The 22,836-nt window shown below is 40.9% G+C and overlaps 1 protein-coding gene across 2 annotated transcripts in view; it reads right to left on the reverse strand.

The window, feature by feature from the left end:
• Positions 1-22,836, reverse strand: part of dlgap1b (DLG associated protein 1b) — a 274,671-nt gene that overhangs the window by 104,010 nt on the left and 147,825 nt on the right. For both annotated transcript variants that reach the window (XM_021563015.3, XM_021563016.3), the window contains exon 5: positions 1,817-1,997. In XM_021563015.3, the coding sequence (XP_021418690.2) occupies positions 1,817-1,997 (181 nt within the window). The remainder of the gene's footprint in view (positions 1-1,816; positions 1,998-22,836) is intronic.

The raw sequence follows: 22,836 nt of genomic DNA on the forward strand, positions 1-22,836 counted from the left end.
TCCAGTCATTGGCAGCAGAGAACTGGAAGGAAAGGTGGCCAAAAGTGGCGTTGGCTTTGGGGATGACCAGTGAAATATACCTGCTGGAGCGCGTGCTACGGGCGGGTGCTGCTATGGTGACCAGTGAGCTGAGATTTGGCGGGGCTTTACCTAGCAAAGACTTACAGATGACCTGGAGCCAATGGGTTTGGCGACGAATATGAAGCGAGGGCCAGCCAACGAGAGCATACAGGTCACAGTGGTGGGTAGTATGTGGGGCTTTGGTGACAAAACGGATGGCACTGTGATAGACTGCATCCAATTTGTTGAGTAGAGTGTTGGAGGCTATTTTGTAAATTACTTCACCAAAGTCAAGGATTGGTAGGATAGTCAGTTTTATGAGGGTATGTTTAGCAGCATGAGTGAAGGATGCTTTGTTGCAAAATAGGAAGCAAATTCTAGATTTCATTTTGGATTGGAGATGCTTAATGTGAGTCTGGAAGGAGAGTTTACAGTCTAACCAGACACCTAGGTATTTGTAGTTGTCTACATATTCTAAGTCAGAAGCCTCCAGAGTAGTGATGCTAGACGGGTGGGCGGGTGTGGGCAGCGATCGGTTGAAGAGCATGCATTTAGTTTTACTTGTATTTAAGAGCAGTTGGAGGCCACGGAAGGAGTGTTGTAGGGCATTGAAGCTCGTCTGGAGGTTTGTTAACACAGTGTCCAAAGAAGGGCCAGAAGTATACAGAATGGTGTTGTCTGCGTGGAGGTGGATCAGAGAATCACCAGCAGCAAGAGAGACATCATTGATGTATACAGAGAAAAGAGTCGGCTCAAGAATTGAACCCTGTGGCACCCCCATAGAGACTGCCAGAGGTCCGGACAACAGGCCCTCTGATTTGAAACACTGAACTCTATCTCAGAAGTAGTTGGTGAACCAGGTGAGGCAGTCATTTGAGAAACCAAGGCTGTTGAGTCTGCTGATGAGAATGCGGTGATTGACAGAGTCGAAAGCCTTAGCCAGGTCGATGAAGACGGCTGCACAGTATTGTATCTTCTATCGATGGCGGTTAAGATATCGTTTAGGACCTTGAGCGTGGCTGAGCTGTACCCATAACCAGTTCGGAAACCAGATTGCATCGCGGAAAAGGTACGGTGGGATTCGAAATGGTCGGTGATCTGTTTGTAAAACTTGGCTTTCGAAGACTTTAAAAAGGCACTGACTTGCTTTGTTAAAAAAAAATACATATGTTTGGTACCATTTTTATTTATTCCGTCAAGCCATTACAATGAGCCATTCTCCCTTTAACAGCCTCCAGTACTTAGGACAACCCTGCAGTCCATGTGCAGTCCTAGCTGTTGAAAATGAAAGCAGTCCTGTTTCAGCTCTAATGAGAGAGCCTAATTGGAATATTTCTCTATGTGTGTCATTGGAGTCTACAGAGGAGGAATTAACAGACAGACAGGATGATGGGGGAGGGGGGGGGGGGGGGGGTCAGGGAAAAGGCGGGCTGTATTTCTAATTAGTGCTGTGAATTTTACTCTGATCATCAGACCTGAAGAAAACAACACCCAAATGTTTAGAGATGGTTTGGTTTAATTAGCCGCTCCGATTGGATTGTTGCTGAATGATTGTTTGATTGTTGATTTGGGGCTGGTTTGGGGTTGGATTGTTTTTGGTTTGGGGTTGGTTTGGGGTTGGTTTGGGCTTGATTTGGGCTTTTTCAATGGTTCTTTTGGGTTGTTTCCTCTCCCCTGCTACCGTTGGGAGTAGGTAAGGACAGGAGACAGTTAGGGGATGGGACAGGGGGAGGTACGCGCCCCCAGGGGCACCAACCTGGCTGATGGTGCTCATGGCTCTCATGTAGCTCTCATTTCGCGAGCGGAATTTGGGCGAGGCCAAGAGCCCTGCCGGGTCCAAGCTGTCCAGGCTTCTATTGATGGAAACCTCACTCACCGCCCGCAGGTAGCTGTGGCTCCGGATCTGCAACTTGGGAGAATGCGAGTCAGTGGAGATCCTGCAGTGAGACAGAGAGAGAGACAGAGAGGGTTGGAGAGAGATAGAGAGAGAAGGGGGGATATGCATGAGAGACAGCCTCATGCATCTTCAATCGCTTCAATCTTCAACCGCTTCAGGACCAGCCCATATCTAATCAACAAGCATATTGTCTCAGAAGCTGCGAGCATCCTTGGAATATCTTTTGATTCGCACGATAAAGTGGAGAAAAAGGACTCTGATCCATATAAGTAGTGGGGAGATGTGTGTGAAGGGGGTGGAGGAGAGAGATTAACACGCAGACACGTGTGCACACACACACACCCAAACACACACACACAAACACACACAGCTCTCCCGCAGAGGAAGCTGAAGGGTGAGCTCATTAGCCCTCATCTGCAGGCACCAAGCAGGTGGGATATCCTTCAGCACCTTCACACCTGTGTGTGTGTGTGTGTGTGTGTGTGTGTGTGTGTGTGTGTGTGTGTGTGTGTGTGTGTGTGTGTGTGTGTGTGTGTGTGTGTGTGGGTCCACAAATTAAACTCCACATGCATTTTGGTGTTATGCAACCTGTGAAAAGTAAATAGCTTACCTTCTTTCTACGAGAAATTATATCATTACAATGGCATTGGACAGACAACATAAACATCAAACAGACAACATAATATTAACACATGCAATGAAGTGAATGTGTAGAAAGTTGAATTGTTTTTCAAACAGGACACACATAATCGCACATGAACACACACACACACACACACACATAAACACACACACACATCCTCTCTCTCTCCTGTGACTCTCTCCCTCCAGGTCCAGTCTGTCTTAATTATGTATCGCCTCCTTAAAATAGAGCGTGGTTACCACGGCGAAGCAAACCCGATTACTCATTCTTGGATGGATGGAACATGGGGCGAAAGATGGGCACACAGGGACTGGTGCAGTGAGGGGTGGAGACAGAGGAGACAGAGGAAGAGGGGAGAGAGGGGAATGGGTAAAAAGGGGTGAGACAAGGGATGAGAGTGGGAAAGAGAAGGGTCATCGGGATGGAGAGCTGAATAAGAGGAATACACATTCACATTGAGGGAAAGTTGGAATGAGAGAAGGGGACAGAAACTTGATATAAATGTATTTCGATACAGTGTAATCTCTTTTAATACACTCTAAAACTCAACGATATTGACAGGATTGGACTGGGGGTCTATGAAGACCACAGGACCTCTATCCCTCCACAGTCTCCATCCATCTGCTGACTGATCAACCCCTGTGGGACTGATTACCATCAGGAGCATGTTTACTGTGTCCGACCAAATGCAAGAGCCTGCCTGCCTGCAATCACCACGACCTCAAAGGGGGTCGTGTTATCCTGGAGAGGCCCAGTGGAACAGGTCTGCTTTAATGAACACATGGTACTCAGTACGCCTAAGGCCATGTGTGTGTGTGTGTGTGTGTGTGTGTGTGTGTGTGTGTGTGTGTGTGTGTGTGTGTGTGTGTGTGTGTGTGTGTGTGTGTGTGTGTACAATCCTCCATAACAGAACAACAAGCTGTGTTATGTACGTCACTCTCTCTCTCCTTCTCCCTCTCTCTCCCTCTCTCTCTCTCCTTCTCTGTCTCTCTCTTCCTCCTTCTCTGTCTCTCTCTCTCCCTCTGTCTCTTTCTCTCTCTGTTTCTTTCTCTCCTCCTCTCTGTGATTACATTATGTTGTTATTATAATGCATTATGTTATTCAGGAAGTCTGTTTCCGTCAAAATAGAATGATGAAGAAATTTGAAATCTAGGCCAGGAGTAAATTAGTTTCAGTATTGTATGTCATTATTTCTCACCAAACGCCTGTTTTTTCTCTTTGGCTAGAAAATAATAATCCTCACAATTTAGACTACGTTTTTATTTATGGGTTTAATCGACCCAGAAATTGGCATTGTGTTCTGGCCCTGTCTGGGGGTATCATCGGATGGGGCCACAGTGTCTCCTGACCCCTGTCTCAGCCTCCAGTATTTATGCTGCAGTAGTTTATGTGTCGGGGGCTAGGGTCAGTTTGTTATATCTGGAGTACTTCTCCTGTCCTATCCGGTCTCCTGTGTGAATTTAAGTATGCTCTCTCTAATTCTCTCTTTCGCTCTTTCTTTCTTTCTCTCTCTCGGAGGACATGAGCCCTAGGACCATGCCTCAGGACTACCTGGATGATGACTCCTTGCTGTCCCCAGTCCACCTGGCCGTGCTGCTGCTCCAGTTTCAACTGTTCTGCCTGGGGCTATGGAACCCTGACCTGTTCACCGGACGTGCTACCTGTCCCAGACCTGCTGTTGTCAACTCTCTAGAGACAGCAGGAGCGGTAGAGATACTCTAAATGATCGGCTATGAAAAGCCAACTGACATTTACTCCTGAGGTGCTGACCTGTTGCACTCTCGACAACTACTGTGATTATTATTATTTGACCATGCTGGTCATTTATGAACATTTAAATGATATCTTTACATTAAAAACCAAAGTCTATTAGAATTCCAGTCATTCCAATAAATGTTATACCCCTTGATCTTCAAGAATAGCACTTGAAAATTTGGAAGTATAGATTAGCCAAATTGTTTTACCTGAGCATGACCCCAAAACTAAGGACTTATTAGCCAGCTCTACTCTGTTGTTTTTTATTGTCATTGATTCAAGTTGAAAAATAAATGCTGTGCTCATGGAATTACATGCTGTCATCAAGGCAAAGGGTGGCTACTTTGAAGAATCTAAAATCTAAAAATCTAAAATATATTTTGATTTGTTTAACACTTTTTTGGTTACTACATGATTCCATATGTGTTATTTTAAAGTTTTGATGTCTTCACTATTATTCTACAATGTAGAAAATAGTAACAAGAAAAGAAAAACCCTTGAATGAGTAGGAGTGTCCAAACTCTTGACTGGTACTGTATATATAATTTATAAGTCCAAAAATAGATGTAAAAACTAATTTTAAGTCAATCAAAAGTGTACAAGTTTGAGCATGTGTCCATTAGGCCTATGGATTTTTTTTTAGCAGCATGAATTAGATTGAGCAATGAAAGCCCCACTTTTATTCCATAGGCTGGGATCTGCACTATGCAGCTGTTGTAAGAGCGCATTTTTCACTGGCTGTCCACCTGTTTCAAAAACAATGATTGATAGGCAGCTTAAACTTCTTGAATTCAACCATTATTGGGTTCAAATACATATTTAGATTTGTGAACAGCCATCCACAACAACCACAATCCGTAAGGCACAAATAGCTAAATGAGAGATCAGCAGTGTGATTCACATCAATGCGTTATGTAGATATCAATAATAAGTGATATCTGTATCGCCGTAGACGACACCACTGCTGTCATCCTCACCTCCAAGCCTTTATTCAAGTTGGATCATCTTTGGATGCCGACAGCAGTCGCACCATTGGAAGACACAGCTTGATCCATCAAACACATTGTGTGTTATACTGGTGTTATAGTGGTCTCTGACTTGTGGTCAGTCTCGCTCAGGTGGAACAAACTTAAACTTAAAATTTTTTTTCAATGCTGATTTAAATGTCATTGAGAAAACAGAGAAGTGTCAAATATTTTTTTTCCGCAGACTGAATTTAAAAGTAATGCTCTAAGTAATAATCTAGTTTTTCAAAAGTACATTTAATCTGATTACAATTTTTTGCTGGTAACGTATAGGATTACAGTTACCGTTTAAAAAAACAACATGTAATCCAATACTCCCCAACCCTGCCTAAAATTACACTATTCCTTATATAGTGCCCTATATATGACCCATAGGGCTCTGATCAAAAGTAGTGCACTATATAGGGAATAGGGTGCCCACGATTTCACCTTTCTTATAACTGTAAAATAAATATGGTTATATTTAGTGACAGCACAATATTGGCATTATTTCATATAACTGACGACAGAGAGACTTTTCTCCTAAACGTCCACTGAGCGGTGCAGAGTCGCCATTCAAATGTGTGCAGACTCACTACAACTTTAAGTACGATTTTGTCCGTCTGTGTTTCAATTCCACAAATGTATTTTTTTTTTTAAATAACTTGAGCTCTATAAATCCACCTGAGAACATCACTGCGAGATTCAACTGCTATTGTTGCATCTGCTAAACTCCCTCATTTCATATGCGCTATTGCATGCGCAGGTGACACAGGAAAACGTTCCTTTGCCTGGATAGGCCTGAAAATGTGGCATGTCGCTCCCTAAGCCGATAAACACTGCAATAGTGCATAAGTATCGGGACAAGCAACGCTTTTCGGTAGTTTAAGGCAATTGATGTTGTGTCGTTCAAAGAGTGTGCTGTACACAGAAATATCAGTCGGAACTAGTCCAGAACCACTCAAAGTCCCCTACAAATGGGGACTTAACATCTAAGGGTTAACATTCAGGCGCTAGTGAAAGTCTCCACACCCCTTCCACAGTCTTCACATTTTTGCTGCTTAAAAATTCAATCTAAAAAGGGAATGAATTCGTTTTTTTTCCTATCTATCTTTACCACCTACTCCACATTTTCAAAGTGAGACAAAAATTATAAAACATTTCCAAATGAATTATGTCTTCACAACCCAGAGTTAATGTAAAACTTTTGCGGAAGCACCTTTGGCAGCCATTACAGCGCTGAATCATTTTCAATAAGATTCTACCAACTTTGCACAATTCTTTAGGGCAACATTTATCCATTGTTTTTGTCAAATTGCTCAAGCTCATTAAATTTGGTTTCGGAGTCATGACAGCAATATTCAATATTCAATAGTCCAACCCAGATTTTCAAACAGATTTAACTCAGGACTGAGATTAGACCATTCAGGAGATTAGACCATTCAGGAACATTCAGGAATACGAAATACAGACATATATTTGCCACTGAGATGCCCGTGAGCTACTGTCAAATTCAGTGTACGCAATCAAAACATGGAAAATGTTCTAGACTTTTTCTTTCACTTTGAAAATGTGAAGTAGGTTGTGTCTGAAGAAAATCTCACTGATTCTCTTTTAAAATAGAATTAAGACTGTGCAAGGGGTGTGTAGACTTTCACTTGGCACTGTATAAGCTCTGTGTGTGTGTGTGTGTGTGTGTGTGTGTGTGTGTGTGTGTGTGTGTGTGTGTGGTGTGTGTGTGTGTGTGTGTGTGTGTGTGTGTGTGTGTGTGTGTGTGTGTGTGTGTGTGTGTGTGTGTGTGTGTGGAAGAATGTCTATTACATGTATTTGAAATACGTATTTCAATTACTTTTGAATATTTTGTCATATGAATTACACTAGGCTGAACTACAGTAAAATGTATTTTGTATTTTCAAAATACAGTAATTCTGTTATTTGTATTGTCAAAATACAAAATACTTTTCTATACCATTTAAAAAAAATTGTAGTTCACATTTTGTATCAAAAGTCTGATGGCACTATGGTGTGATAAGAGCATCTGCTAAACTAACTAAATATAAATTAATATGTAAAAATGAACAATTGCAAAGCATGCTGAGTATTATTCTAATGAGCTCCGTCCCGAAACAAGGCCAATAATAATACTCAGTGTGCTTTGCAGTTCATTTTGGTATGTTCATTTTCACATACACATTTACAATTTGGTTATTTAGCAGACACTTATCTAGAGTGACTTGCTCAACTAAGGTAGATAAACGTTTCTCCCTGCTGGTTATCTATGAACATTTGAACATCTTGGCCATGTTCTGTTATAATCTCCACCCGGCACAGCCAGAAGAGGACTGGCCCACCCCTCATAGCCTGGTTCCTCTCTAGGGTTCTTCCTAGGTTTTGACCTTTCTAGGGAGTTTTCCTAGCCACCGTGCTTCTACACCTGCATTGCTTGCTGTTTGAGGTTTTAGGCTGGGTTTCTGTACAGCACTTTGAGATATCAGCTGATGTAAGAAGGGCTTTATAAATATATTTGATTGATTGACTGAAACAACATACTGTATCACAGTCATAGCAAGTAAATATTTTTGTATCCGTTACCGAGAATGTTGTTGCTGTTCGGGCCAGCTACGCACAAATGTAATTTTGTGTTGTAAAATACAAAACACATGCATTTTAATTGAATACATTACAAAATACAATTATATTCTAGTTCATTTTGATACATTGATCTTAATGGTATTTTCCATTCCTGTGTGTGTGTATGCGTGCGTGCTTGCTTATAGGCCTATTAAAGTCATTAATTGCCTCTGTGCTGCACCACCGTTACATAATTGGCGTCGCACAGTGCTCAGCTCTCTCCATAATGATGACTGAGCATCCAGAGGGAGATTCATTGATATTCACCTCATAGAAGCATGTTTATTACAGAATTCATCATTCACTGAACGCAGTGGGAGCAATAACAAACACTTGTATTCTTCTATGTGACGATGTATGCGTCCTCACTGTGGCGTTTCATCGCCAGTCAACAAGCCGCACGTACGCACACACATGGAAGGTCAAAAATGACAAAATACCATAAAGAATATCAACGTCTCAAAATAAACCCAATATTTGTGTTTTGAAATGTATTTAATTAAAATACATGCATTTTGTATTTTCAAACACAGAAATACATTTGCAAGTGGGCGGTCCAAACGGCAACCACATTCTCAGTAACGGTTAAAGATACGTTTTACTTGCTGTGACTGTGACATGTTGTTGTTTATCTACTGTACCTTAGTTGAATGCACTGACTGTAAGTCACTCTGGATAAGTGTCTGCTAAATGACCAACATTTAAATATGTACATGAAAATGAACATACCAAAATGAACTGCAAAGCACACTGGGTATTATAATTGGCCTTGCTTCGGGGCAGAGCGCATTAGAATACTACTCATCATGCTTTAGAATGGTTCATTTTTACATTTAGTTCATTTAGCAGACTCTCTTATCACACCAGAGTGCCATCAGATCTCTGATACCAATGCAGGGCAGAAGTACATGGGAGTGTACTTCTGCCCAATGTAATACAAACGACAAAATACTCATAAGTAATTGAGATACTTGTAACAGGCTGGAGGATGTGCTGTCAGAATGTGTGTCCAAAACGGAAGGAGGAAGTGTTGGGAAAGAGATAAGAGACACGAGATGAATAAAATGGAATTAAATCATCAAGATTAAGTAGTTGTGTTATGAAGTCATGTGTTTATTGACTATCTCATGTCAATACACTAAAAAATAAAAGGTGCAAGTTGGAACCAAATAAGGTTACTGAGAGCGATGCCATAGGGGAACCAATTTAGAGTCTTTGAAAAACCATTAATTATTTATTTATTTGAAGAACGAAACAAAAATCCCAAAACAGAAATGTTTTTGCCCTCCAGAAACAGAATTGTAGGGATTTAAGCCGTACTTCCCACTGTGCTTTCAAATATATATTGTTTTGTTGCATTTCCAGTACCACCCATGTGTGTGTTTGCTGGTGACATGGTTGTTAGATTAATTCATTTTCAATTCCTATGGTCTTCACCAAGTGAGATCCTAAGATACTATGTTTCATTAAAATGTCATTCTGAAAAGGAACAGAAATGGCATCAATTAAAATCGTTTTTTGAATATATATACACACATCTCCCTTTTGGCATATCTCTTATGATACAGTTCACAACAGCACTGATCAATGTGTTGAGTTTTTAACGAAGCCTTCTGTTCCATGCTGGCTGAACACCTAGCTAGCCAGTAACTAGCTAACACCAGACAGATGAAAGGAGAAACATATAAGTATCTTTGCCATAGATGAATAGGGTCAACTTTTAATAATATTTGCTGACACCCTACAGTTACATTTTGGCACCAGTAGAGTAGCTATCTAGCTATATAAACCACGCCCCTCTGCAAACATGCCTTCTCCAATGTTGGTTACAAGGCGGTACTTATTTAAAACAGGTAGAGACTATCATGTTACTATTGGTGTATTAAAATGAGAGTTACGATGATGTCACCTTGTCCCCTTAATTATGAATCCAAGTGTTTGATGTGGGGGAGGGGACCAGTAACTTTATGATCAAACTTGATTAAAACTAGAAGTATAACAGATGTTAAAATACTTTGAATTTCACAAGGTTCATATATTTATATAGAATGTTGATTTGTTATTATGCATGCTTGCATCCTGGAAATAGGGGAGGGCGTACAGTGGCTTGCTAAAGTATTCACCCTCTTGGCATTTGTCCTATTTTGTTTCCTTACAACCTGGAATTAAAATTGATTTTGGGGGGTGTTGTATCAAATTGATTTAAGCAACATGAATACCACTTTGAAGATGCACATTTTTTTTTATTGTGAAACAAACAAGAAATAAGACCAAAAAAAACAGAAAACTTGAGCATGTATAACTAACTATTCAATGACTATACTATGAAGGTGCCACCTTTTGCAGCAATTACAGCTTCAAGTCTCTTGGGGAATGTCTCTATAAGCTTGGCACGTCTAGCCACTGGGATTTTTTCCCATTCCTCAAGTCAAAACTGCTCTAGCTCCTTCAGGTTGGATGGGTTTCGCTGGTGTACAGCAATCTTTAAATCATACCACAGATTCTCAATTGGATTGAGGTCTGGGCTTTGACGAGGCCATTCCAAGACATTTAAATGTTTCCCCTTAAACCACTTGAGTGTTCCTTTAGCAGTATGCTTAGGATCACTGTCCTGCTGGAAGGTGAACCTCTGTGCCAGTCTCAAATCTCTGGAAGACTGAAACAGGTTTCCCTCAAGAATTTCCCTGTATTTAGTGCCATCTATCATTCCTTAAATTCTGACCAGTTTCCAGGTCCCTGCCGATTAAAAACTTCCCCACTGCATGATGCTGCCACAACCATGCTTCACTGTGGGGATAATGTTCTTGGGGTGATGAGAGGTGTTGGGTTTGCGTCAGACATAGCGTTTACCTTGATGGCGAAATAGCTCAATTTTAGTCTCATCTGACCAGAGTACCTTCTTCCATATGTTAGGGGAGTCTCCCACATGCCTTGTGGCGAACACCAAACGTGCCTGTTTATTTTTTTCTTTAAGCAATGGCTTTTTTCTGGCCACTCCTCCATAAAGCCCAGCTCTGTGGAGTGTACGGCTTAAAGTGGTCATATGGACAGATACTCCAATCTCTGCTCTGGAGCTTTGCAGCTCCTTCAGGGTTTATCTTTGGTCTCTTTGTTGCCTCTCTGATTAATGCCCTCCTTGCCTGGTCCGTGAATTTTGGTGGGTAGCCCTCTCTTGGCAGCTTTGTTGTGGTGCCATATTCTTTAAATTTTTTATTAATGGATTTAATGGTGCTCCGTTGGATGTTCAAAGTTTCTGATATTTTTTTATAACCCAACCCTGATTGGTACTTCTCCACAACTCTGTCCCTGACCTGTTTGGAGAGCTCCTTGGTCTTCATGGTGCCTCTTGCTTGGTGGTGCCCCTTGCTTAGTGATGTTGCAGACTCTGGGGCCTTTCAGAACAGGTGTATATATACTGTGATCATGTCACAGATTATGTGACACAGGTGGACTTTATTGAACTAATTATGTGACTTTTGAAGGTAATTAGATCCTATTTAGGGGCTTCATAGCAAAGGGGGTGAATACGAACAGGCATGCATGCACCACTTTTAAGTTTATTTTTTTGTTGAAATAAGTACTTTTTAAAAATTTCACTTCACCAATTTGGACTATTTTGTGTATGTCCATTACAAGAAATCCAAATAAAATCAATTTAAATTACAGGTTGTAATCAAACAAAATAGGAAAAACGGCAAGGGGGGTGAATACTTTTGGAAGGCACTGTACTTACATTTTGCCCTGCATGCTCAAATAATTTGATGCACACTTTTAGAGGTAGGAGAGGAAGGCACACTTTTTCTGTCGCCTTCAGATAAGTTTGATTCCTTTAAGCACACAGTCCCGCTAGCGGGACACCATACCTTACCTCTAAGTGTTAATTTAACTCTTTACAGTGTTAACTATTGAATTAACACTAGAAATGTTGAATTGAGAAATAAACACTAGTTAACATGGGCCAATTTGCTGAGTGCTATGAAAAGATCATCTGCATTTCAAGAACCTTTTAGAATTCTGAAGAACATTAGATGCCACGGCAAGAACCTCACACTTAACTCAAAGGTTATTTATCGGGCAAGAGTTCTCCAAGGAAACTTAAAAGGAAAAGACATTAAATAAACTTTTTTTTTTCAGTGTAGGATGGGTGGTCCTGCATCTGCCTGAGCAACTTTGATGTTTTTAACGTTTAAGCAGCTACATGATTACTTTCAGATGTATCTCCATACTGTTGAATTTTTCATGAATACATACAGTGAAAGGACTTTGCTGTTGCGTCAGGAATTGAAGTCTCAACACAGCACTTGAAAATTCTGAAATTCAACTTCTAAACCATGGAAGTTAACAGAGAGAAACGTCTCTTTTTAGGGAAGGGAAAATAATTGACGATTGTAATATGTCCATAAATGTCACCTGACTATAGAAACAGACTGGCCAAAGGGCAGTTTGGGTAAATGCCAGATGGATTGGTCCATCTTTAGGCCAGTGGGCCTGTCTAAATTAGGGGTTTTGCACATAATTAGCATTATTTGGCTAATAATGGTGGCCTCGAGGGGAAAAAAGGGCCATTGTGAGGGTCTCGAGGGAAAAATGGGCCAGTGTGTTAGAAATGCTTGAGCCAATTTCTGGTCCCAGTCTGTCCCTGCCTAGGAGGGTCTGAAGCCATAAAGCAATAATAAATCATGTTGAGTTCCATGCAGAAGGAGAATCCAACCATACACATTAAAGTGCATACTGAGCACAAACATGGAACATGGAACATCAGGGTCATGGATACAAAACATTCCATACAATGTATGTCCCCAAATGGCACCCTACTCATTATTTAGTGTCCATAGGGCTCTGGTAAAAAGAAAAAAAAAGAAAAAAAATGAGTGCACTGTATACTGTACGAATCAACTGCTCCAACCCCCACCCCTCACACACACACACACACACACACACACACACACACACACACACACACACACACACACACACACACACACACACACACACACACACATGCTGTAGGCATGATTTGCATGGTGTTGTTGGAAATAATGTAAACTTGTAGATGCATAGCCATGAATGCATTTGCATGGACTGTACACCAGACCTGGGATAACTATAGTTTTTACTACACTTTGTGGAAAGTAACCCTTTTTCAGGGGAACAAATTGTTTATTTCGAGGTCACTACAACTACATGAATACAGATCCCAACAAATTACAAACTTTTTATAATTATTTGAATACAGCTCTCAGAAAGTAAACTATTTTTCAAAACTATTAGTATACACTAATAGTATACACTGAACAAAAATCTAAACGCAACATGTAAAGGGTTGGTTCCGTGTTTCATGAGCTGAAATAAAAGATCCCAGAAATGTTCCATGCGCACGAAAAGCTGATTTCTCTCAAATTTGGTGCACAAATTTGTTTACATCCCTGTTATTGAGCATTTCTCCTTTGCCAAGATAATGCATCCACCTTATAGGTGAGGCATATCAAGAAGCGGATTAAACATCATGATCATTACACAGATGCACCTTGTGCAGGGAACAATAAAAAGCCACTCTAAAATGTGCAGTTTTGTCATACAACACAATGCCATAGATGTCTCAAGGGAGCGTGCAATTGGCATGCTGACTGCAGAAATGTCTCGATGAGCTGTTGCCAGAGAATGTAATGTTAATTTCTCTACCATAAGCCGCCTCCAACGTTGTTTTACAGAATTTGGCAATACGTCCAACCGGCCTCACAACCACAGACCATGTGTATGGTGAAGTGTGGGCGATCGGTTTGCTGATGTCAATGTTGTGAACAGAGTGCCCCATGGTGGCCTTGGGGTTATGATATGGGCAGGCATAAGCTACGGATAACAAACTTAATTACATTTTATCAATAGTAATTTGAATGCACAGAGATACTGTGATGAGATCCTGAGGCCTATTGTCGTGTCATTCTTCCGCCACCATCACCTCATGTTTCAGCATGATAATGCACGGCCCCATGTCACAAAGATCTATACACAACTCCAGGAAGCTGAGAATGTCCACGTTCTTCCACGGCCTGCATACTCACCAGACATGTCACCCATTGAGCATGTTTGGGATGTTCTGGATCAATGTGAACGACAGCGCGGTACAGTTCCAGACAATATCCAGCAACTTCGCACAGCCATTGAAGAGGAGTGGGACAACATTCCACAGGCCTGATCAACTCCATGCGAAGGAGATGTGTCACACCTCATGAGGCATCTGGTGGTCACACCAGATACTGACTGGTTTTCTGATCCACGCACCTACCTTTTTTTTTTAAGTATCTGTGACCAACAGATGCATATACTAAGTTTAGACGCTCAACTACTGTATGAATCTTTCAACATAACACTAGCAAGATTTAAAGCTGCATTTAATGAGACCTGAAAATACTGCAAAGTAATTCAAAGCCATTTGCAAACATTGCAAACAACAATTGAAATGCTTAGCAAAAACACATTTGAACCTCTTTGTGCATCTGAAGGGTTTGTTTCAAACACACTGTACCACCTTTAACACTAGAACTGCTATAGGCCAATGACGTTTGATTGTGTAAAAAACATTATCGTCCCCCCCCAAAAAAGCTACGTCAGGCTCCTTCCCTGACTCTTCCTAAATGTTTGTATTTTACATTGCTAATTTGTCTGAATTTTGATATCACAAACAGGCAAGTATGTACAGCATGTTTACATGGTTCTCTTTACACATCTATTCCTAACTTAATCCGGCAAGACAATGAGCTGTAGAACATTGGAACCCAGCCAGACGCTAATGTGTCTTTCTCTCCTCACTGAATGAATGACAAATGGATGAATGGGCGATAATTGTGCACGTTACTTCACAATTGAATTTAAATTAGGCCTAACTGAATGATAAGGAGGGTGAAGAGGTTGATTTAATTTAGAACCACAATAGTGTAAGGATGAGTTTGTGTTATGCCTATTTATTCGCATTGGCTCTCATGTTTATAGCCAAAAAGACAGCATGCCTTGCGGGTTGATATTATTGCCTTTTATGTTTTACTTTGTCAACATAACCTGTTACGGGGTGTTTTATTTACTATAACTCTATTACTAGTCAAATTTATTGTAAGAAAAACAAAAACATGCTACTTCTTGCAGTAGGCCTTTAGAATAATGCAAAACATATCCTTGACTCTATTTGAGATTATTTAGCGAGGGAAAGCAAATGATGCCAGCCCACTGAATGAATGACAAATGGATGAATGGGCTTCACAATCAAATTTAAATTAGGCCGAACTGAATGATAAGGACGGGGAAGAGGTTGATTTAATTTAGAACAACAAAAGTGTAATAATGAGTTTGTGCTGTATATTTAGAGCAGCATACTGTGAATTATGGTGCATTGTGGGTGGTGAAAGAATCTCTGGCTCTTTAACCTTTTTTGAGATGTGCCTTGTAAGAGGCTATATTTGCTGCACCCATATGTGAGAATGCTGTACCCCACAGAATACAGTACAATATATATATTTGTCGTGTAAATCTACAGTAATTTACTAACTACTGTCCTGCCAGTAATTTACTGTAATTCAATACCAGAATACAGTACCATACTTGTCACGCCCTGACCTTAGTTTTCTTTGTTTTCTTTATTATTTGGTTAGGGTGTGACAAGGGTGGTTTGTGTAGTTTTGTATTGTCTAGGTCGTTTTTGTATGTTTATGGGGTTTACCTAGTCTAGGTGTTTTTATGTCTATGGTTGCCTAGATTGGTTCTCAATCAGAGGCAGCTGTTTATCGGTGTCTCTGGTCGGGGACCATATTTAGGTAGCCATATTCCTTGGATAGTTTGTGGGTTGTTATTCTATGTTTAGTTGCCTGTTTGCACTAGTCATTTAGCTTCACGGTTCGTTTTGTTGTTTTGTTCAGTGTTCGTTCTTTTCATTAAAAGAGTTATGTACGCTTATCACGCTGCGCCTTGGTCTCCTCATTATGACGACCGTGACAATACCATTATTTTCAGAGTCTAAAAAACATTTCCTGTAAGTCTACAGTAATTTACTGGCTACTGTGCTGCCAGTAATTAACTGTCAAAACTGACAAGGAATGATTTTCAGTGTATTTATCAGCGTTGGTGCTCATGTTAATCATTTGACCGTGCGCCTTGAGTTGATCTCATTCTCTTTTATGTTTTACTTTGTAAAAGAAGCTGTTACGGGACTGTTTTATTTACTATTACTCTATTTCTAATCAAATGTATTGTAAGGGAAACGAAAACAAGCTATGTGTCGTAGTAGCCCTATGGACTAATGCAAAACATGTCCTTGACTATGTAAGGTGATGAGTGAGGGGAAACAAATGATGCCTGTCAGCCTGCGCAGTCGGGCCCATAGAAACTGCACCTAAACTATACGAAACTAATTTCCCACATAAGAGTCAGCCTAAAGACTAGATTAAATTGACAATGAGTGACAATCTCATCAGTTATCAAATTGTACATGAAGAGATGGACGCAGATTTGGAATTGACAGATGCAGGGAAAGGAGCATCACTTTATCAAATTGCCTGCAGGTGAAACATGTAGATTTCTATATAGTATCAGAGAGAATATATTCTGCAGTCTCTATGACACCTACCTTCGTCAAATAACTCTCAAAATTCAAAAGGTGCAGCTTTTTGCAGGAATATCCGTGCTGTCCAGCACATGACCACTCACATGGTAGCATGGGTCTGGCTACTAAGCAATATCAACTTAAATATGCTATTCTGTTGTTTAAAAAAAAATACATTTTCTTATTTCCACAATTCTTTAGACCTGCCAAAACAAAATTATAATTGAATTCTTTGTGATTGTCACGATCGTTATAAGGAATGGACCAAGATGCAGCGTAGTATGTTTCCATCCTTTATTTTGGAATAGAAAACTTTAAAGAACAAAACGAACAAACGAAACGCTAATATAATGGTCACAGGCCATTACATACATAGATAAGATCACACTAAGCACAATGGGAAAATGGCTACCTAAATATGATCCCCAATCAGAGACAATGATAAACAGCTGCCTCTGACTGGGAACCATACTAGGCCAACATAGAAATATAATTCATCTAGATAACCCACCCTTAAATCACACCCGACCTTACCAACATGGAGAATAAAAGCTCTCTATGGCCAGAGCGTGACAGTGATGGACATGTACTAGAGGATTTCCTTTTTACTTATAGCCTAGAGTAACAAACTCATGAAAATGCTATTATGTTCTTTGAAATAATATATTTGTAGTATTCTAATGTTACCACAACCAAAGGTTTATTCTTTTGTTAGCATATATGACATGTATTTATTCAAGTATTTGAATGTTGATGCATCATAGGCTAGACATGTCGAGAAATGGGAGACTTATGCAAAACATATCATTGACTCTATCTATATGCATATATGCATATAATGTGTAGATTTGGATAGAAAATACTCTAAAGTATTTTAACAAAACTGTTAAAATAGTGTCTGTGAGTATAACAGAACTGATTTGGCAGGCAAAAACCTGAGAGAAATCCATTCAGGAAGTAGGATTTTTTTTTGTGTAGTTTTCTATTCAATGCCGTTACAGTATCCATTGACTTAAGACTCAAATTGCAGTTCCTATGCCTTCCACTAGATGTCAAGTCTTTAGAAATTGTTTCAGGCTTGTATTCTGAAAAATGAGGGAGTAAGAGCAAACTGGACCCTGTCATGTCACAGAGCTTTTTCATGTGCACGACCGAGAGAGTGCCTTTCTTGTTTACCTTTTATATTGAAGACTTTATTGTCCGGTTTAAATATTATCGATTATTTAGGCTAAAAACAACCTGAGGATTGATTATGAACATCGTTTGAAATGTTTCTACGAACTTTACGGATACAATTTTGATTTTTTTGTCTGCCTGTTGTGACTGCGTTTGAGCCTGTGGATTACTGAAGAAAATGCGCAAACAAAACTGAAGTTTTTGGATATAAAGAGACTTTATCGAACAAAAGGAACATTTATTGAATAAATGATTGTCTTCTGAGTGCAACCATATGAAGATCATCAAAGGTAAGTGATTAATTTTATCTCTATTTCTGACTTGTGTAACTCTTCTACTTGGCTGGTTACTGTTTGTAATGATTTGTCTGCTGGGCTATGTTCTCAAATAATCGTAAGGTATGCTTTTGCCGTAAAGCAATCTGACACCGTGGTTCGATTCACAAGAAGTTAATCTTTAAACCTATGTAAAATAGTTGTATCTTTTCTGAATTATTATGAGTATTTCTGTATTTTAATTTGGCGCTCTGCAATCTCACTGGATGTTGGCCAGGTGGGACACTAGCGTCCCACATACCCTAGAGAGGTTAACTAGTTGGGCCCTACAGCCCACATTGGTTTGCCAATCTCACAACTCAGAGAGCTTGCGAGCACAGTTTTTGAAGCAACAAAAGTGAGCCGCGCTAAGAGCCCTGACATCTCGGGTTTGAAGATTGATCAGGAGCACTCGCACCAGTTAGAGGGTGCGTTATCAGGGATAGGTGCATTAAGAGATGACGCACAACAATGGTATCTACCACAAAACCACAATACCAATAACCACTGCAGTCAAAATAACTATAAGTGCTTTCCCAGTGAAACGACTACAGCTACAATCAATCTGATCGCTACATTCCTGCACCCAACACACACAAAGTGTCAGAGCACAAGGGTAGCAAGTGGTACATCGGATTCAATGACGATCAAAATGTAGACCGATGCTCTCTAGAAGCTCTGCTAAGAGAAGTACAAACACAGCAACAATTTGAGAAAGTGGAAAAAGATATATCCCCATGACTAGTCGTGGAATTGCTGGACAACATGTCTGGTAAACAACATCGCAATAGCCAATTCCACTCAAACCCAGATAAGTTTATCTGTTTTCACCATGAACACAAATTACACATCAGGTCGTTGCGAACAACCACTCCACTTTGTGGGGAATATGACCACAAAACGCAACTCAGAGGCCATACCTCAAAACAGTCCTGGAGGACTGCTTGACCTGTGATGCGCTAATTGATTCGGGCTCGACAATATCGCTCATCTCTCAAACATTGTTCAAAGATCTCAAAAGGGCTTTCAACCCAGCTAAATGTTGGTTAAAAATGGAACGATGCGACACTAAACTTTAAGGTTTCACTCAGACTACCTCGCCTCTCACATTGAGACTCATGCTGAAACTACACTTCCAAGACATATCGCTTGTTCACCCTGTGTATGTTAACAGCCTCGAAACTGAACACCTGCTACTCAGAGCAGACTTGATGGATCGTTTGGTCCCACTGATGGATTGGAAAAACAACCAATTGTGGTCACAGGTAACCGTGCCGTCTCCACTGACCAAACTATCTTCTCCTAACGCTGGCTGCAACACAGTCATCCACGAGGAGTATCTGTCGAAAGGACCCCTTGGGAAACAGACGTTTCGATACCTCTTGGTACGATATCTCATCACATTCAACCAGCCAACCTGATAGACTATTCTTTTCAATATTTCAAGACAGTCATCTTTGTGAGTGAGCAATTTCCCTCCTCTTTGGAGTGATGCGATACTGTAGTTAAGATTAACTTCTATTGTCCTTCAGACACTTCCGTATCAGGAAACAAAGCCTCTATGTTCAGAGTGGACCCTGCTTCCGAAGATTTACCACTTTGAGAGGGATTGAAACGCATTTCAATGAAACTAAGACCATCAGTCCCGCCACTGACCCGGTGATTCCAACTGCTGAAACACGGTGTTATATCGCCGAAAGATATCCTCATCTCATTTGGCAGGTACTGGAACGGTTGCCACATGCGGACGCTGTGGTGACTGGCAGGCCACGATAGCCACTGAGCATTTTGAAGCACAAACACCAGGAGATTTGGTTGAAAGGTGACAGCCAATCTACTAACATCTCGTGCAAAGGGTCCGACCTTTTCGTTTGTGCCTCGGACACCAACACCAACCGCTGGTGAAGGGTCCTGAGACACAAAGGGGGGGAATACCAGCCCAGACCTATTATTAGCCTTGTTGAGGCCAGTGGGGGGGTGGGGTCGAGACTACGTGCAACACTTTACGAGACAGCCGATCAGGAAACAAATCAAGTTGTAAATTTGAGAGGAGCGGACAAGCCCTCAACGGGGATAACCTTAGAATACATCTTGAGATACGCGGAGGTGTACCACACTGGTCATAAAAGAAGTCCAGTGGACTTTCCACCCCCCCCCCAAATTAAAAAAATATATATAATAATTCCTTGCCATGTGTAGTCTCAACTACAATGCGACTAGTAAAATGTTCCGGTAGGATAACATTTCAGAATAAATTAGTAGGATAGCTGGTCCCCTTTGGTACCAGTGCCAATGCCAGCAACAGTCAGTACAGCCACAGTCAGTAAGAAGGTAGAGACCTAACAAGTCAAATTTCCATTGATAACAGCGACAGAGGAGGTAGTAGCCACTCAGATTGCAACACATGCAATCTCCAAAACACTCTTCTGACGGTTAACACACATACCGCTAATAAATAAAACCCTCCATTCAGGAGGAAGGTTATTAGAAGTCATGAACCATGATCACACTGCGTACGACTGGTTCAGTGCTTCCGTCGTGAGTTTAGCTCCTCCATTGTTAACATTGCTATGAAATAGATTCCTTCATACATATCGCCACTACAATGGTATAAGACACATTGACATGTAGTAAACCACGACAGGTCCCCTTGGCATATGGTTTGAGGTCGGCACCAATGCTTACTGACACACGGTCATTGACATTGAAATGATCTGATGACGTTGGACTCATTCTGAACAGGTTGCAGCCTACCAGGATACTTGGTTTTCTTTCCCTTGGCATGTGCGCTTGTGTAAGCATAAACGCACATGTACAACATACATTTTTATGAGGATTTATACTAGGATAACTTAAGGGTCTGTGCAAAATACCCGCTTTATTTCAAAATAAAGTTGAAAATAGACCCGGAATCCCCTTTGTCACTACAGGAAAAAATGTATCACCAGTTTCTCCCTAGAGGTCCATAGGTCATCCCTGTTTACTGTCCAAAGCTAGTGCCTTACAGCTGTATATTTATCATGTAGTTATCAACTTAGGATAGTGCTTAGGATAGTGTCTTAAGAAACACACCACCCTAGATATGACATTACACAAAAATGCAATGATAGCGTCATTTAGCCAAAACCTTGGACGTATTTAGAATAGAGTCCAATTAGATTATTAAAGTGTGGTAACTATATTTTGTATACCTTTTCATTTGTTTTAATCTTCATTTTATTTTAATTTCTTTGACACTTAGGAAATGATAGAGCCACAAACAACCACCAGTTAGTGCCACAGCGCCGCTCATTTGGGGAAGAAAAGTAATGATGTATTTTGTGAGTGTTGTGTGTTATTAACGTCTGTCTAAGTTACTGCCTAGATCCACCAGCCTGGACGACAGATCCGGAACGACGATCCACAACCAGGACATCCCCTGGCCATTTTTGTGGTGGTCTGCAGCTTGCAGAAATCCTACCTGGGGAAACCACCAGAGGGGGACTCATTTTTATGGTGGGTTGCAACTTTCAGAATCCTTCCAAGATTGAACCCACCAGAGAGGGACTGTGAGAGGGAAAAATCCTGTATAACTTCTTTAAGCTTGTATAGCAGAGACAATATAATGAATAATTACTTTAATAGTTCTTAATGCTAAACTTTAATGCACATGCGCTGTATGAGCCTTAAACCTGTACATTTCCACTGTCTGTTTAAAGGTCTTTTTAAATATGTTTTTACACTCTGCCTCTGTTCAACTTAGTCACATGATCAAGACAAAGAGCCTCTGAGAGTGACCACAATTTTTCAGTCCATCCTGTCTTTTACTATCTTCCAAGGGCACAGCTGTGTGGAGATATGAAGAGAACAGAGGCTGGCTTGAACAGAGAGTAACGAAAGTAATGTTATCACTTGTTTGTGCGCTGTGACCTGATACACATAGCCACAAGAAGATAACAAGGTAGCTTATGATGCCCTGATCTGCCACTGTGTGGTGGAAGCAGCCAGGACTAAGCATTTTTAGGTCACTATATAAGACCTCAGCATTTCCTGTATTGTCGGGCTCTCAACGAATCACCTACGGGTGGTCATTGACCAGCTCCGCTATTGCAATAATTAATCGATATTAACGTATGATTACTTGAAGAATTATCCAAGTCTCTCCTGATTCTTTGGAACTTCCACGACATTCTTGGCGATGAGTCAACAAGACTAGTGTGGGAGGCTCTGAGGAGCACTCTCAATTAGGTGAGCCTGGTGACTGGGGCAACAAGACTAGTGTGGGAGTCTCTGAGGAGCACTCTCAATTAGGTGAGCCGGGTGACCGGGGCAACAAGACTAGTGTGGGAGGCTCTGAGGAGCACTCTCAATTAGGTGAGCCGGGTGACCGGGGCAACAAGACTAGTGTGGGAGGCTCTGAGGAGCACTCTCAATTAGGTGAGCCTGGTGACCGGGGCAACAAGACTAGTGTGGGAGGCTCTGAGGAGCACTCTCAATTAGGTGAGCCGGGTGACCGGGGCAACAAGACTAGTGTGGGAGGCTCTGAGGAACGTTCTCAACTAGGTGAGCCTGTGGAACTGATCAGTAAGAGTTGATGGTATAAAATAGTAAGGTGAACCTGTGATAGCTATAAACCAAACACCACTTTAGAAATAAGAAAAGACTTCTCTAGAATTTAAGCCAACAGCCAACAGACAGTGCTAAGAGATCAGTGGACTGGAAGAACTGTTTCTCATATAGTTGAATGTAAGTATCATAGAAAAACTGTCTACTTTTTATGTGGGTAA

The sequence above is a fragment of the Oncorhynchus mykiss genome, chromosome 15 (assembly GCF_057628025.1).
Source record: "Oncorhynchus mykiss isolate SJ-2025 chromosome 15, ASM5762802v1, whole genome shotgun sequence".
NCBI lineage: Eukaryota > Metazoa > Chordata > Actinopteri > Salmoniformes > Salmonidae > Oncorhynchus > Oncorhynchus mykiss.